This window comes from Podarcis raffonei, chromosome 10 (genome assembly GCF_027172205.1).
Source record: "Podarcis raffonei isolate rPodRaf1 chromosome 10, rPodRaf1.pri, whole genome shotgun sequence".
Classification (NCBI taxonomy): Eukaryota; Metazoa; Chordata; class Lepidosauria; order Squamata; family Lacertidae; genus Podarcis; species Podarcis raffonei.
In genome coordinates this window covers 31,562,467-31,580,623 of record NC_070611.1, presented here as the reverse complement: position 1 = coordinate 31,580,623, position 18,157 = coordinate 31,562,467, and the positions used below count along the sequence as shown (strand labels likewise).

Genomic DNA, 18,157 nt, shown 5'->3' with positions numbered 1-18,157 from the left:
AGGACTTGGTCACTGATAGTGTTTCTGATTTTCCCACAAGACCTGAAATGCATAAAAGGTTACTCTGATTAACGAAACATAAATTTAGCCAGGGTATGAACCCTGTTACTTTGGTAAAAACAAACACTTATGTGAATACTGTATATGGTGTATTCATGACCTTTACTGAAGGTATGTGCAATTAAATAGGGGGGCATCTCTACCCTTTTACCTAAAAATAAATATGTAAATGTGTATTAACCATATTCCACTGCAGTGATGTAGCTTAGTTAAGGAAAGAGTATTCAGAGAAATGCAAACTTCTTGTCAGTTTTTCACATTAGAAAAAATATACTTCTAACTGTATAGTAGACGTTGTTACATTAAAAAGGTGTTGTCTCTGTACAGATAAGGAAAAACCAGGCTTCACTGATTTATCTACTTGGCATTCAGGCTAGGCTAGTAAAAATTATGTGATGATTAAAGTAAGTGCATTTGCATGAAGGGCCACTCGAATGCAGCCTAGCAACACAGAAAGTGCAGGCTCTTGTTGGTATATTGTGGCATAGCACAAGTTGTCGCTCTCAAAAGGTTAAACCGCTAATGCAAGACAGATTAGGAAGGAATTTCCGTCTTGTATAGCAAAAGGTTGCTGAGGAAAGAACAGGTGTGCCTTTTGGGGGGAAACGGGGGGAGTAGAGAATGGGGGCAAGTATCTACTCTTAGCTTCCTTCTGCAGTGAGCCTTGAGAGAAATCCAAAATATGTTGGTTCATGATAAGTCTGTCCATCAAGATCATTTGGCATCGCCCCATTCACAGGTTTACAGTGGTACCTTGAGTTACATATGCTTCAGGTTACAGACTCTGCTAACCCAGAAATAGTACCTCGGGTTAAGAACTTTGCTTCAGGATGAGAACAGAAATCGTGCTCCGGCGGCACGGCAGCAGCAGGAGGCCCCATTAGCTAAAGTGGTGCTTCAGGTTAAGAACAGTTTCAGGTTAAGAGCGGACCTCCAGAACGAATTAAGTACTTAACCCGAGGTACCAGTGTATTTTAGAATCATGGAATTTGTCCAGTTTCCTGCTCTGCAGCAGCCGAAACTTCTCATGTTCCAAACAGAAGTTACACAGCATCCTTATCAACTTGGTTGCACCTCAGATGAAAAGTGAATCGATTCATTTTGTCAAAGATTGTGGTGAAAATATACAAGTACATAGGGTTTCTATGTATGTAACTACAGTGGTACATCGGTTTACAAACTTAATTCATTCCAGAGGTCCATTCTTAACCAGAAACCATTCTTAACCTGAGGCGCGCTTTCGCTAATGGGACTTCCCGCTGTTGCCACACTGCCGGTGCAGGATTTCTGTTCTCATCCTGGGGCAAAGTTCGCAACCCGGAGCAACTACTTCTGGGTTAGCAGAGTTTGTAACCTGAAGTGTTTGTAACCCGAAGCTTTTGTAACCCAAGGTACCACTGTATCTGTTTCATTTACTCCTAGCTAAAATGTACCTGTTGGGCAAAAATGAATATGAACCAGGGTAAATATTAATGCAGGAGTTTTGCTGCCATGGTTGGAACACTGATAAGCTAGTAGAAAGGAAGAGGACCTTTGAGCATGTGCAGAATGTCTTATCCTAACCACTGATCTTATATTAAGGATACAGGCACCCAGATCAATTGCTTATATGATTTACAGGCCAACTTGAGCTCCAGCACTGCATTAAAAATGTTTATTTTATCATTTTATTGGCATATGATTAAGCATTGGTTTTAGAATTATAATTTATTAATGGTGGTCCTTAAGACACTTGGCTCAAACAAAAGTTTTGTCATTCTTAATCCATTATTTCAGCATGCTCCTGGATGATATATATAGAACACTTTAATTTTGAGTTTCCATTGATTGCACCTGAAAGCAGATAATGGTTGTAGGAATGTTCGTTTTTGTGGCTTTGTTCTCCATCCATGATTCACATCCTTTCGAAACCTATCTGTTGAAAGCATAATTCATTTACAACAGTCTTCTTTATACTAGTCACGTTACAATCTAGTGCTTTCTTCTTGTATCTGATTTTATTTGCTCTTAAAAGTCAACATTAAAAAGGCAAGAGATGTTTTGTTTTAGAATTAAGTAAAGCAAATAACTTTGAAAACATGAGTTTTAAACAGGTGAAATAGTCACATCTTGGATTTCCCTCTTAGATATTTCAGTAGTTGTAATCCAGAGAAGCCACAGCCAGTCTAGAAATGGGATTGTGGGAAGGTCTACAGTAGGGGTGGGAAACCTATGATCCTCCAGATGTTGATGGACTCCAACTCCCATCAGCCCCAGCTAGCATGGGGATGGTGGGAATTGTATTCCAGCAACATTTTGCTAAGTAACAAAGGTTTCCCACATTTAGTCTATAGACTATTCCCTATTAATACCAACATTCCCATCAAATGGTTGGTGATTTTACAAACCTTCTGATAAGTGATCTAGATCAGAGGTAGCCAATCATATGTTTTGGACTACAACTCCCATCAGCCCCAGCCATCATGGCATACAGTAGAGAATGATGGGAATTGTAGTTTTTTTATTAAAAAACACACCCTGAAGGACTACTCCTGATCTACATTGTTCCACAATCTCATATAATCTAGTACACATTTTGTGCAAACACTCTTATTCCTGTACTTGCTGGATTATAATCAACAAGAATGACTCATCTGCTATTCATGCTAGCAATAGGAAATACATCAGCTTTCTAAATAACAGGTAGAATAACTCTAGTTGCCATGGGCAATGGTAACAGTTGCTCTGAATGAGCTTTGCTGTCTCTTCCCTGTGCCCCCATCCTTATATAGTTTTATAGATCATTGTATTCGACTATGATCACTTATATAAATGTGTTTTGACAGCCACCTCCTTCTTAAATATAGAGAACCAACATAATATTCTGAGAGTATGTGAAAGGGTTAGGAGGTGCCTCATTTTGTTTGGATTCTTACAAACCAAATCTGTATGCCACACTGCATGAGTGAGATGTTAACAATATCTCCCCCCCTTCTTATGTTTGTGATAAGGAAGGAAAGTGCCCTGTTGTTTAGCTGAATAAGGCAAGGTTGTTATTAGCATGCCGAAGGTAATCTCAGTACCTCTGGGAGGCTTTAATCAAAGTCTTGTGTCCTGATTGAGATGCAATGTTCAAAAGTGGGGGAACTTATTAACGAAATAAAAATCTAGGAGTGTTTTCCGTGCAAACATTCATCAGCATATCTTATGTAATTACATAACCGATAAATCAACATAGTGTGTAAGTGCTTTAGTCATGGTGTAAATATCTTAATGACTGAAACATCTTTTGCTCATGAATAATTCATATCTGTATGGTTCATTTTTCATACTCATGCTTTTTTACTTGCATATGATAAACTAATCTGTCTCTGTCGGGGGAGATGCACTTGATTATCGTCTTCTGATCTCTCTTTCTCGTATTTAGTTTTGCTTCCTTGACCCGCGCACCATTACTTGACTTCTGCTTTCTCTAATTTGGTGGCAGCGTTTGCTAACCTGGTCTGCTTGATTTGGGTTCCTGGTGCGCCATTATAATAGGACTTATCTGTATAGTCAGTCCTAACTCAAAGACGGTCTAAATGTACCAAATGGAGGGAGACCTTCCTGCAGAAGTGATAACCTTGCTGTGTGGCAGGATATCCGTGTTCCTATTTGTTTTTCCCATTCCTGCAATTAGGCCTTTACAGAGCTTGTCAGACGCCTGAGGCAAGACCCTTGTTAGAATAAAGTTATAAACTCAAACAAAAAAGCAGCCGGTCCCTGGTGGGAGGTCCCTACCTGCTTAGCTCTCCAAGGCCCAGGACAAGTGTACTCTGCTGCCCCTTGCCACTGCACGGACCTGCCTACAATGAAAACTCAGCAGAATGGCCCAGAGGTCAAAGACAGGCAGCAACATTTTGGAATACAGGACTTCCAGGATTCAGTTTGCTCCTTCCTTAGTTGAGTGCAGACAGATCGCCATTTGCTCCCATTCTTTTCTCTCTCCTCGGGTCTTTTAAATATACTTACCTCGTATTGTGCCTTCTTACATTGCTGTTTTTTCCTCGCTGGCTCGCTCTGCCTCTATTCTGCTAGTCCCCAAGCCCCTTTTTCAGCATTTCCCCCTCAGTTTCTGGAGTTATTAAAGATGCAAAGTGTGGCCTCTCACCCTCCTCCTCCCCCCTCCACTTGAAATCTGAAGACTCGCTTTGTTCAGCTTTCTTGCAAGTCTCCTCTATGCAAACTCTTGGTGCTAGATTTAGGTTCATGGGTCCAAACAAAGACATGGCGTGGGTAGGAATGTCATTTGTTGTTAGTAATGAAATGAAATAATAATAATAATAATTTATTATTTTAACCCCGCCCATCTGGCTTAGTTTCCCCAGCCACTCTTGGGGAACACGTTTGGGTAGCACCCATCGCTCTCAAAATCAAATTCCAAGCAAAGTTTAGGTCCCAAATAGATGTTACATGAAATATATGGTTACCTTAAATTACAGAACTATGTGATAAAGAGCAGCTGTGGGGAAAGGCAGGCAAGAATAACATGGGGGGGGGGGCAGAGATATAGCTGCACACCTGCAGGGACAAATAGCAGCCAGTGGGCACAATTTTGACAGGAAACTGTCTCTGGCTAATTTAAGTAAGCGCTTTAAAGAGGGCGGGGAAGTGTAAATAGCATAATATGTAGGGTTCCCTTAAGTTGAATTGCTTGTAACAGCTGCCTATCTAGGGATGCCAGACAGATGGCATTGTGACTGTCAGTTGTGCTAATTCAGCATCCTGCGCTTCTCAAATCCTGTGCAATTCTGTATGCTTATTGCTGCTAGCCCAAACAGCACACCGGGGTGTAACATGATCAGAAGAAGCAGCACAGACCAAAACAGGCGATATGGCACAGATTGTGCTGATTGCTACCTCCTCAGGTTGAATGCTTCAAGACTAATTGCTCAGTAAGATGTAGTGAGACTGGTATCTGAGTGCAGCATTACACAAGAAGACTGAGACTACTATAAATGCAAACCTCAGTGGAGCAAATATCGTTCATGCTTCCCTGCCCTCATTCCTGGTGCTGAAGTCAACATTTTTTAAGACATCAAGTTCCAAAGTCAAATTCAGCCTGACAGAGAGTACCAAAATATTTTCCCGGCGACTTCTGGCGGGGGGGAAAGGAAAAAAATATTTTGTTTTGGAAACCCCATTTTGATAAATTGGTTAATCAATAACTTTAAGATGAAAGAAAGATGCCATCTTAAGGACAACTGTGGCGTTTGCCCTCCTAGGTGTGTGACATCATACTGGGTTCATAAGGAAAGGGTTAACTAACTGTAAAATGACTAACCAATGGGAACCCAAGGGGCGGAGTTAATTGTGTATAAGGTTTAAGTACAGGGGGTTGGGGGGGGAGTGTGTTAGAGTTAGGGTGGTTGAGAAGACAGTCTGGAGTTAGAAGAGACAGGGAAGATAAGTCTGTGGGTTGGGCTAGTCTGGTGTGAGAGAGTGAGAGAATTTGTTAAGAGGAGTCAGTCAAACAGTAGAGAAGGTATTAGGAAGGTATAGGCTGGTAAAGAAACTAAAGTTAAGATACTGACAGGAATATTATCTGAGAAACCATAAACTTGTTAATGTTTGTAAAATAAACTTTCTTTTTGGTTTACTTTTAACAACTGGCTGGACTCAGTGTTTTACCCGAGAGTAACAGGTTGGTGGCAGCGGGGAAGCGAGCACAGTGGTGGCACAGGGATCAATAGACCGTTAAACTTCCAAGGACCCTGTGTGATCTCCCACAATAACCTTTGCTTTTTACAGATTCGGTAGCAACAGCTTCTGGGCCGCTGCTTGTCGAAGTTGCCAAAACTGCTGGTTCCGCTCTGGGAGTTGCACTATCTACCTCGATGTGCTGTAGCAAACAAGTGATCATCATCGACAAAATAAAATCTGCAAGTATTGCAGACAGGTGAGTGCTGCAGAAGAGTTCACCATGGTATGTAACCCACCTGGTTTCCATCTGACAATATAATCAAGCAGCAGAGTCTAGCACTCTGAGAAGCAATTAGGGCAGTTAGAAGTGTCCTGCATAGCTTGTGGATTACAGCAAAAATTATAGGCAAGACAAAGAAACACAGTAGCTTGGATCCAAAGGTGCCCTCTGTAAATGGAAAGACACTTCCACTCATGCATCCAGTTTATGCCAGTTTCCTCCTTGCCACTTCTCATGCCATCTTGCCTTTAGGGGCTGGAGTGAGGAAGCAGAGGCAGGAACACTTCATTGCATGAGTAGAGTTCTGCTTGCATCCCAGGAAGGCCATGTCGGGCCTGGTAGCCTCCAGGAGACACTACAAAAAAAGGAAGAATAGTAATAATCATCATCATCATCTGGACATTTTGCAATATTTTAAAAATCCACCCGGATGGTGATTTTACCTCTTAAAAACACAACATATCCAGGAAAATCTGGATGTATGGCAGCCCTATATAACTCTCCAATAACTCATTAAATTATGAACTTTTTGGCACTTGTGTAAAGGGGGTAGCCTCCATCAGCTAAGCAGCTCCCACTTATTCTACTGCTTGTTCTAAGTCCCATGAGTGATGACTTGGCTATCTCCCTGCATTGGTTTTTGGCAGAACATTACAACTATAACCTAATTAATAATGCAATCTAATCTTCCAATCATTTTAAAGATTTGCAGTAAAGGTTTGACGAGTCTTTTACAGATAATTTTCTCTAATTTAAAAAAAGCAGAATAAAAAGAAGAAGCTATTTATCCATTTGAAAAGAAGCGAATCCTTGTTCTCCAAGGAAAGATCACATTGTGCTGCATTTTCTTCCACAGATGTGGCGCATTACATGTAGGAGATCATATTCTCTCCATTGATGGCACCAGCATGGAATACTGTACATTGGCAGAAGCGACACAGTTTTTGGCTAATACTTCTGACAATGTCAAGCTAGAGATCCTTCCTCATCATCAGACAAGGCTGGCTCTTAAGGGACCAGAACACGGTAGGAAGACTTGAAGTTCTACATTTAACGCCATCCTTTTCTCCTTGCTTCTTCCTATGGAAGAACTCTTGAAAGTTGATGTTACGGAAATTTTAAGTGGGTTTGTTGTTGTTTCTTTGGTCTTCTGCGCTTAAAACCTCAATTTCAAGTGTGCTGTTTAAGTTCTTTAGCCAAATTCTGATCAGGTTTAATCAGAACTACTCTTTGAATTTAATGCTTAAGATAGATTTGGTGAAATCTAAGTCAGATTTATTTGAAATCAAATGCATTTTAAGAGTCAATTGGGAACCTGCCCTTAACTTCTGTGAGACAAGAGAAAAAAGAACCGTAGCTCAGTGGTAAGAACATCTGCCCTCCATGCGAAAGGGCCTAGGTTTAATCCCTGGTATTTCTAGTTGGGCTGGAAAAGGCTCCCCAACTGAAACTCTTGGCAGCTATCAGATAGTGTGGATAATCCTAGGCCAGATGGACCAAATGGTGACTCAGTATAAGACAGCTTGCTATATTCCTATGCTCCTACAATTCTAAAATCTGTGTGTGTGTGGTTTTGCTTTACCTTGAACTTCATAGTTGCCTACAAAGAAAAGGGATGCGCTTTGCAACATACAGAACCCATTGTTTACCTTCATCTATAAAAAGAATTGATTAATAAACAGTACAGTCATACCTTGGTTTTCGAACAGCTTAGTTCTCGAACATTTTGGCTCCCAAATGCCGCAAACCCGGAAGTGACTGTTCCAGTTTGCAAACTATTTTTGGAAGCTGAACATCCAACAGGGCTTCCGCGGCTTCTGATTAGCTGCAGGAGCTTCGTTCAGCCAATCAGAAGCCATGCTATGGTTTTCAAACGTTTTGGAAGTCGAATGGACTTCTGGAACGGATTCCATTTGACTTCCAAGGTATGACTATATTCTGAGTGCAGAATGCCGCCTGTTTTTTAAATTCAGCATCATGCTTTAAGAAGTCTTATTTCATACAATATACACCTATTCAGGATTGGATTATTATGCACTTGGTTTACTGGAAGAGGCCAGAATTAAATTTGCTCAAGGAAAATTATATATTTTTCTAAATCAGTAGCAGACAGAGTGATGGGTTATCCATGCTGGACTATTAAGAATTAATGGCATATTTTATTGCCAAGGGCAGTGATAATGTATGTGTTAATACCTTAATAAAGAGAGAGCTTGAGGGCAGAGCATAATATGGCTAACTAACCACTCTCAATAGGCACAGGCGTGCTCCACAAAGAGATAGTTCAATGGGAGAGAAAAAAATGTTACATGTGATGGCATTCTTTGTTTCACATATCTTCATACTCCATTAAGGCTGCAGGCCAAGGCAGCCATGCTTTCATTGCACAGGGAAAAGCATGCCTCACCCCATTTGGAACGTTTGGCTGCCCCAGCACTTCAACAGTGTCATGTTGCACTGCAAGATATATAAGGGCTCCCTTGCCACTCATTCTATGTGTGCTCTGTAGAAACATCATGTTTCCTCCACTCCCCTGTTGCAGAATTGCCAGTGTAACGTCTCAGCTTGATAGTTTTAAAGTCTAATGCAGTGTTTCCCGACCTTTGGTCTCCAGCTGTTTTTGGACTACAACTCCCATCATCCCTAGCTAGCAAGACCAGTGGTCAGGCATGATGGGAATTGTGGTCTGAAACAGCTGGAGACCAAAGGTTGGGAAACACTGGTCTAATACATCTCCAGGAAAGTTTGCTGATCCTCTATATCAGGAATTGGAGAAACTGTGGCCTTTCAGATGTTGTTGGATTCAACTCCCTTCAGCTCCAGCCAGTGTTGGGAGTTGTAGTCCGATAACATCCAGGGGACCATAGAGTTCTCCACCCCTTCTATGTGCTAAGAGCATGGACTCTTATGTGCCCCAAACGGCACAATCCACCCCAAGAAGAAGGTATGAGCAGGTTTGGGGGGAACCCCAAGATTTACAAAGCTGCAAAAAAAATTGAGGAGGAAATCCCCAAAACAGGATATCGAGGGCTGATTGTGCATAGTGAGCACAGAATGCTGATTGACTTTTTGGGGTGTGTGCACCGGCAGGCAAAAATAGAAGTAGTGGTGGAAATGTAATAGCATCCTGAAACAGGGCATGTAAATTCTGAACTGGAGCACTCCATGCTTTAACCTTGTATGGCAAACCCCACGTGTACTTCAAATAATGTGAATCTCCTTAGTAAAAGCCCTCAGTATAAAATGGCAGGAAGAATTAAGCAGGTGGATCCCTGCTTTGAAAATCACTGAAGGGAAGGCAACCTTTGGCTCTAACATAATATTTCACATTTGCGGCAGAAGACATTTTAATTAGTTGACTTATTTTTAGTTTATAACTCTAGATTTTTTTATCCCTTTTCTTACCTATTTGTTTTCATAATAGAATTCTCATTAGCTTTATATAGGGTTATATGTATTATATATATTTTGTTACTGCCCAAATATTAAAGCTTTATCCCAAGTGCAGTACCCCAAGAATGAAATTTGCAAAACAAAAGGCCCAAAAAGAGTATTCCCTTAACCCTCTGTCACAAATTCACTGATGAAGTTTTTTATTTTGCTTAAAGTTGAATATACTATGCTGCAAGTTTCAGTTGATATAGTTTGAAATGTTATAAGAAGGCCAGTTATCATTTTCTGACTGTAGTAAATTGACAGGTTCTCTCCCCCCCCCCTTTAATTTTGTTTAAGGTGTAGCTGACACAAAACTAACTAGGATCAGGAATCATGTGCCTTTATTGCAGTGGGCAAAAACTGTCTGAAAACCACGCATCAGAGCAATAAATGATGACTTTAGATTTCTGCTTTGTTTTTATTAAATAAAGTCCCCTAAATGGAATTTTTGTGCTGATGCTTGGGAGTTCGTTGTCCAGGATAATATAGTGCCTCTGATGAATGCCAGTAAAATTAAAATGTCAAAGCAGTAAATTGAAATGACTGACATGTAAAACACTCTGAATTACAGTGCATGGTCCCTTGATATATGGTCCCTTGTTTTATTTTTAATTTTTTTATATATACAAGTTCTTTTAAATGGGTGGATATTTTCAGAACTTAATTACTAATTGTAGATCATGCATCCTGGTAATGTTGACTCAAATGGGTTCTCTTTAAGTGTTTAATCATAGCAGCTAAGGGCAGAGGCAGATTAAAAACTGATTGAATACTGATCACTTAAAAAAAAAAAAGAGGCACGAAACCCATTAGTTCTGAGTCTATGACTGGTCACCATCCCTGAGATAAATTCTAGCGTTATCTCACTACCGGGGGGGGGGGGGAGGCAACAGTGTTCTTTTTCTTTTCAGGTTGCTTTTATTTCTATTCCTTTTTAAATTTATGTAATCCAGTTACCTTTCCCTCTTCTCTGGTCCTTTTTGTTTGTTTGTTTTTTATTTCTTCTCATCCCTTCATGGTGGGCAGCGAAGGTTCAAAGGAGCAACAGGCAACTCACATGGAATCCCTATGCCAACAGCCACAGCAGCACTTTCACCTATCACCATTATAATACCTACCACCCTGACCATTGCAGGATGCCAGCTTTGAAATGCCAGAAAACATCACCTCCAAAAAGCCTTCGTAATGTTCCATGCTTTTTTTCCTCCTGACATCATTATTATTATTATTATTATTATTATTATTATTATTATTGTCATCATCATCATTTACTCTACCTCGCCCTCTTCCTCTCATACTCCCCACCCCCATTTTCATTCTTTGAAATCTTTCATTAATTTGCAACGTCTCATGATTTCTCACAATCATGTGAGGTTATTTCTGACATCGTTTTCCCCCCTCCCCTGCCTTAACTCAACCGGTCTTTAGAAAGAAGGGGGAAATACGTGATAACCCAAAAGGTTTACAAAACTCAGTTCAGTACCTTATAAGAGAATGCAACCTTTTCCAATTCAAAGCCAATGTCAGAAATCACCTTTTCCAAAGAATGCATTGCTAGACTCACCGCGTTAAATGTGCATTAATTCACATAGCTGTGTCTGTAACCCTGTTGTGGTGCTTTTATCTAAGCATTTGATCAACTTACAATGAATTCAACTGACTTTGAACTACAAAATGGTTGACGTTAGTGGCATTCATTAAGAGCTGCTTGTATACTTGGATGGAAGTATCATAATAGGACTGCACATGGTGTGTTTGTTATAACAAGCAGGTGTTTTGTATGGTTCACCTGACCCTGAATGTGCTACACAGCCTCTTTTTTTTAATATAGTTTGTGATTTTGTTATTGTATGCACACAAACCGTTCTCGTGAGCCATACCAGGGTCTAGATTTCTAACAGCCAATAGCGGGCATGCAATTCCCCAGCTCCCTATTGCAGAGCACCTGGTGCCAAGTGATTCCCTCTCTTTCAACAGCACTCGTATCTTCGTCCTTCTCTCCGGCCTCCATGAGCGCATACAGTCTGAGTTCCCTGAACATGGGGACTTTACCTCGCAGTCTCTACTCTACCAGTCCACGTGGCACCATGATGAGAAGAAGGATGAAAAAGAAGGACTTCAAAAGCTCATGTAGGTGACCATAAAGGGTTGTTTTAATGTATAATGAAGCCAGGGCTGTTAAATGCATCTGACAAATGACATGAAAGCACATTGAAATTCAGATCTGTTAGGAGCCACGTGAGAGAGGATGCTTTACAGCAGGACAAAAGTTAGTGTTTGACCACATGCTGTACTTCCATCGCCATATCCCAAATCAAAGAGGTTTGGTTTCTTCTGCCCTCTGTGATCTAATTGTGTGTTCTGCATCTACAAGTCATAATCTGGGTATTGTTTTAGTGTGGCAACAGGTTTAAAACCCAGTGTTTACCAGAATGCAAAATCTAGGATTTAAAAATGAAGTCCTATCACACAGTATTCTTTGAAGTAGACCAACTTTTAACGAAACAAATTTCCTTCTTCTTGAGCTAAAAGATGTGGCAGGTGACTGTCAGGACTATAGATAGAATGATCTCTGTTGAGTTAGTAGTAAAGGCACCCTGATGTCTGAGCACAGTGTCAGCATAATGTTTTCACTTGCTGTAGGTGGTAGGATATTCCACTGAATTTTGCTCTTAACATAATCCTGACCCAACTTAATTTGTAAGTTATTCATATTACTTTTCAAGCCATGGTCCAAGCTAACTGACTATGCCTAGTTATTTTGTTAGTGCATTGATCTTTTGTTGCTGTTAGGGTGAACCAGTCAACAGGCTACAAGGAATATTTTCTGAAACTCCTTGATTCAAATCCATGCTGTAAAGGGGTTACTTTGCTCAAATTAACAATAACAGCCCTTTTCACATATTTCTTACGCACATTAATGCACCAGTCATTGCAAAACACTTTTTTGTATTATTGCTAATATTAAATAGGCATGGTTAGAAATTGTTTGCCTCCTTTCACGGAAAACTGATGTGTCACACAGGAATTAATTGTGTCTGTTGTAAAAATGAGCAGTTGATTAAAACATAGAAAACAAGTTTTCCCTAAAAGCTTTCTCCAGTTCTCTTATTTGTTTATTTGTTGGTGGAAGGAAGCAATAAATGCTTGAGAAAACACTTAGGGGCCTTCCAGATGTCCTTTTTATTGAGCATTCATCATGATTTGTGCTCGTGATGTTATCGGGGTGGTTATACATGATCACACTTTCGGGACCATTTGTGCCTGTAAGGGTTCTGGGGCAGTCGTATTGCTTTGTTTGCAATAGGTGCATGCTCTGTAGTTCCTTGCTAAAAATCCTGTAATGTTTGTGTCAAGTAACTGCCATCAGCTCAGGGGGGAGAGGGGAAAAGCCAGATGGATTACAGAGAGCCCCCAAAGATCGTGGAAAGCAGCACTTCCTCAGCGGAGGAAGGTAGCTACGCCTCTAGTGGAGAGGAGATGCAGGGCTTGGAGGAGGCGAGGCAGTGCCAGGACCCCTTGCCTGGGCAAAGTGGGGAGGAGAGAGGTCCCCCGTTACCCACGCCTTCCTTGCGCAGTAGGCTTCCGCGCAGAGAGGGGAGGCGCAGACTGGGCGTCAAGAAACTACTCTGCTGGGGAAGGTTTAAAGACCGCCCACTCTCAGATTCTGCCAGTGAATGAGCAAGACACGGAATAGAGGCGCTCTGCATTCTAAAGGTTTTTATCATCAATAAGAAAGCTTTAAAACAGATTATTGAAGCATATTGCCTGATTGCTCTCAAGCAACCAACCGATACCTCTAACAGTTTGCTACCACAAATATTCTGGGATTTGTTTTCCTCTCACTTTTTTGTGCGTTAGCACAAGAATGCTCCTCTAAACGACAAAGGTTTGTGGCTAACATGGGAGGAGCATTGCAGAACACTAATAAAGCAGACGGATGTGTGGATGCTCTGATATAAATCTGCCACTAATGTACCATTATTGTATCAATTACATGTTGGGGGGTGAGGAGGGGGGAAGCCACCAATTAGCAAAGTCCCGACAATAAGATTTTCCATACTTAAAAATCCACACATAAGAAGAGTTGTTTTCTGCTTACATTTAACACTTCATCTCCTTCAACCCAAGGCAACAAGTTTAGTTTGTCTATGAGCTCCTCTTCTTAACTGGAAATATCAAAACAAATAGCCAGCCGTTTTCATCACCTAGCAGAAGTGTGGAAGCCTGGTAGTGCTTGTTATAGAACCTAATGTATTATTTGGCAAATAGTTACTTATACGCAAACACACAGTATCTGTTGCACATACCCTCTTTCTTTCTGTAGCACTTTCAAGGTTTGATGTACTAACAAGTTACTAACAAGACATTTTAAAATGCAAGTTTTAATGAATGTATCTGCCTTGGAAGAGTCTAGAATATGTATGACTGAAGGATGCTATAAAGTTTTCATTGCCCTTTGTGTAGAAAAGTCTGCATACCTAATGTGATCTTCCCAAACGCCTGGCAATAAACTCTGGTGGTGTAGGGAACCATAAACATTTTATTAACAGAAGTTTGCAGTGGCTGCATTACTTATGCAGCTTTTTTCAAACATACAGCCATAAAACTTAAAGATACCCCACACTGTCATTCTGTTTATTACACTTGTTTTGGCTTGGTTTGTTTTCCTTTATTATTATTTTTAAAACTCTTAGTTTTTAATGTTTAAAGTATGTTCTTCATACCTCGTGTATTGTAGCTTATTACTGGCCTTGGGCAAGCATTAGTGTCTATATATTAAGGGGAATGTAAGTTGTGTGGTTAATGTGCATAACAACCAGCCACTGTGCACATTCACCAGGTCTCATGGAGAATGTGCACATAATCCTCATGGGAATTGTACACAAGCCAGAAGCAGCCCTAGATGGTGGGTGTGTTTGTGCACATTTTTGTAAAGGAAATAGAAAAAAGTGTTTCTTGGAGACTGTGCATACTGGCTACAGAATGTGCATATTGCCCAGAGAATGTACAAAATGCAGTCAAGATTCCCCCAGGTCTGTTGGGGATTATGCATAATGACTGGAGAATGTTCAAAATTCAGTTGATATATGCTCATTTCCTAAGGTCTGTTGTGGATTACCTTCCTTCTTACTCCACTGATAGACGCCCTAGCTACATCAAAGTGCCTTCTGCTCCCCTCTTTGTGCCTGTGTATGAAGTAAAAGGGTTTTTTAATAAACCATATCATCATTTGGCAACAATTCCAGATGGTCCATTACATAGCAGTTATTTCTTTGATTACAGAAGAAATGTATCATTCAGTGAATAACTGGATTAAACTTCATTTGGCAACAATATCAGTTAAGCAATATGGAAAAAAATATTTAAATATTGCTCACTGTGTTGATCATAATAAATAGTTTTTGAGATAGAAATCATTTATAGATGATGATGATCATCATTATTATTATTATTATTATTATTTATACCCCGCCCTCCCCAGCCAAGGCCGGGCTCAGGGCAGCTAACAAGCAATAATAAAAACAAGTTGAATGAATACAACTTAAAAACAAGATTAAAATACAACATTAAAATATTGAAACATTAAAATATTAAAATGCAGCCTCATCACAGGAGGAGAAAGGAAAAAGGAAAAAGAAAGAGAGGGAGGGAATCAAATTGGCTCCAAGCCAAAGGCCAGGCGGAACAACTCTGTCTTACAGGCCCTGCAGAAAGAAATCAGATCCTGCAGGGCCCTGGTCTCATGAGGCAGAGCGTTCCACCAAGCCGGAGCCAGAGTTGAAAAGGCCCTGGCTCTGGTTGAGGCCAATCTAACTTCCTTAGGGCCCGGGACCACTAGGGTGTTGCTATTTATGGACCTTGAGGCTCTCCGTGGGGCATACCGGGAGAGGCGGTCCCGTAGGTACGAGGGTCCTAGGCTGTGAAGGGCTTTAAAGGTCAAAACCAGCACCTTGAATCTGACCCTGTACTCCACTGGGAGCCAGTGCAGCTGGCTCTTTGATGCACTTTGATGTACTTGATATATTGATGGGTTTTGTGTCAGAAATTGTTTTGTGTTGCGTCTTTCTAAATGCCATTGATGTGTTTTACAGTGTCACTAGCTTCTAGCACTGTTGGCCTGGCTGGGCAGGTTGTCCACACAGAAACTACAGAAGTAGTGCTGACAGCTGACCCCATTGTCGGATTTGGAATACAGCTCCAGGGCAGTGTGTTTGCTACTGAGACCTTGTCATCTCCACCTCTGATCTCCTATATTGAGGCTGACAGTCCAGCAGAAAGGTGAGGTGCTTTGAAATGATTGCTCCTAACTTTTATTGCTGAGAACTTATCTCTGGATGCTTTGGCCTAGTTATTTTCAGGTTTTAGACAAATTATAGAAAAATGGTGGTACCTAGTGAATTTCCTGTCCTGACAATAAGGGATTTTTTTAAAAAAAATCTTGATAAGGTATGAGAAGAACAAAAAGCAATGGTGCCTTTATCTAGACGATTACTTCCGACAGGCAACTGGGAGCTATGTTAATTAGAGATTTTTTTCCTAATGGAATTCTAAATCTGAGTTCAAAGACCTTGATATTTTTGATTCTAAATTGGCAGAAAGTACATCTATCTCTGCTTAGTTTTAGCTGAGATCAAATCTTGAAAACACCAGAGTTTTGGATTATTAATTTCTTAACTGGTACATTTCAAGTGTGCTCATAATAAAATCATGAGAATAAATTTAGACTTACAATATTGAGAAAGTTGGGTTTGTTCTATTAGCCTTCTATGGAAAAGTGCATTTATTTTGGCTTTGATCTCCCCTGTGCCTGAATGCTCATTTGTTCTCTTTTGTGTCAAGGTGTGGCACCCTACAAATAGGAGACAGAGTACTAGCTATAAATGGGATCCCGACAGAAGACAGCACATTTGATGAAGCTAATCAGCTTCTTAGAGACTCATCTATCACCAGCAAGGTCACTTTGGAAATAGAATTTGATGTTGCAGGTACGAATAATCAAGTATTTTCTCTTACTTGAATGCAAGCTCAACCCTTCACTTTTGAATCTGAAGCTGCTATCACACATGCATATACAACCTCCATCTCTTTCTGCAATCTTTAATTCATACTGAATATTTCAAAACTCAGGCAGAAATGACAAGCATTCTATTATTTAAGATGTGAAATCAATCTTCTCTTTCTCACATATTTTCGTATATGCCAGTTTTATTCTACTGATTGCTCAAAGACAGAATGCACCAGACTTTGGGGAAATGATTACCTGCCGGTTGTGCAAAACAGAAGCTCTAGGGACACAGTATGTTGCTGAAGATTTGGACATAATGTGTAATTTGGAAACAAAGATTCAAATTTTGTACACTGACACGATTAAACCAAGGTGTGCATTTCAAAGCCTGGGGCCTGCTCTTAATCCCCTGCTCTCATGAGGAAACTCCCGTTGACTGAAAAGAGACTTGGAATTCTTAGGTGCAATCCCTCCCAGAGTTACATATGTGAGTGTGGAGGGATTGTCATAAGATTAATTGAATTGTTCTTCCCCCCCTCCTTCCTCTTTGTACTTGCACACCACAGTGCAGCCTTTAGTTCAGCAGTTCTCAACCTGTGGGTCCCCAGATGTTGTGGGACTACAACTCCCATCATCCCTGAGCTCTGGCCTTGCTAGCTAGGGGTGATGAGAGTTGTAGTTCAACAACATCTGGGGACCCACAGGTTGAGAACGGCTGCTCTAGCTGCTGAAACAGGAAGCTGGTACACTTCCTGTTTCCCCATTAAGCTCTGAGTCCTCAACCTGGGGCCTGGCCCAGAATTTACTTTGGAGGGCTGGGTTGGAAAACTGATGGGGAGGCAGGAAGTAGCCTCCAGTTCTAGATCACAGGAAATGCTCTGAGATGAATGTACAGTGGAAAGTGGAAGGGAGGAGGGCTCCATTGACCCTATGGGGTTCTGTGCATGGTCAAATGTGCTTTCGCTGGGAGGAATTCTCTCCCTTTTTATTGGTAGATGTCTACAGGACATCCTTAAGTCATTTCTACAGTTTTATAATTGATCTCTCTCTCTCTCTCTCTCTCTCTCTCTCACACACACACACACACACACACACACACACATTTGTGATACCGGCTTTATTGTATGCTCAGGATCCTGCTTCTGCTTTTAGGTCCTTCACTTTAAGAAGTGGCAGTATGTAGCATACACAGTGAAATTTTAAATTGTGAACGTTAAAATGAGCCACAATTACTTTGCTTCCTTGACTCAATATTATCTATTATTTTTAATTAACGGATAATGTGTGAATGATGAAAATGCAATGAACGTGATTCAGCCCAGCATATAGTATAAATGAAAAAAAAACACCACTTTTAATTACAGAATCTGTTATACCAAGTAGTGGCACTTTTCATGTAAAACTACCAAAGAAGCATAACGTAGAGCTTGGCATCACCATAAGCTGTAAGTAAAAGTAGACTTTTGTCATATTTTTTTTAATATATGCTCCTGATAATATATAATGTTTGGTAACAGAATTATTGCAGATGTATTTTGTACTTTATTTTGCTCTTTCAGAGCTTTTGACCACCCAGCAAATTAAAATTAGCCAAAAGTTCAAGCTAGACCCCATAACCAAATCACTTATTTAGTATAAATTAGATTCTCTGAAGCTTCGGTGATAATTATAGCTGAAATAGGTTTTTAGATAGGAATGAAATGTGAAGGAAA

At 40.5% G+C, this 18,157-nt stretch overlaps 1 protein-coding gene across 16 annotated transcripts in view; it reads left to right on the top strand.

Moving 5' to 3' along the window:
• Nucleotides 1-18,157, top strand: part of GRIP1 (glutamate receptor interacting protein 1) — a 334,184-nt gene that overhangs the window by 291,802 nt on the left and 24,225 nt on the right. For 13 of the 16 annotated variants that reach the window (XM_053406881.1, XM_053406876.1, XM_053406878.1 and 10 more), the window contains 7 exons: nucleotides 5,830-5,977; nucleotides 6,858-7,027; nucleotides 10,463-10,618; nucleotides 11,414-11,566; nucleotides 15,532-15,718; nucleotides 16,280-16,425; nucleotides 17,810-17,890. In XM_053406881.1, the coding sequence (XP_053262856.1) occupies nucleotides 5,830-5,977; nucleotides 6,858-7,027; nucleotides 10,463-10,618; nucleotides 11,414-11,566; nucleotides 15,532-15,718; nucleotides 16,280-16,425; nucleotides 17,810-17,890 (1,041 nt within the window). The remainder of the gene's footprint in view (nucleotides 1-5,829; nucleotides 5,978-6,857; nucleotides 7,028-10,462; nucleotides 10,619-11,413; nucleotides 11,567-15,531; nucleotides 15,719-16,279; nucleotides 16,426-17,809; nucleotides 17,891-18,157) is intronic. The other 3 variants (XM_053406880.1, XM_053406883.1, XM_053406887.1) reach the window with 1 other exon arrangement.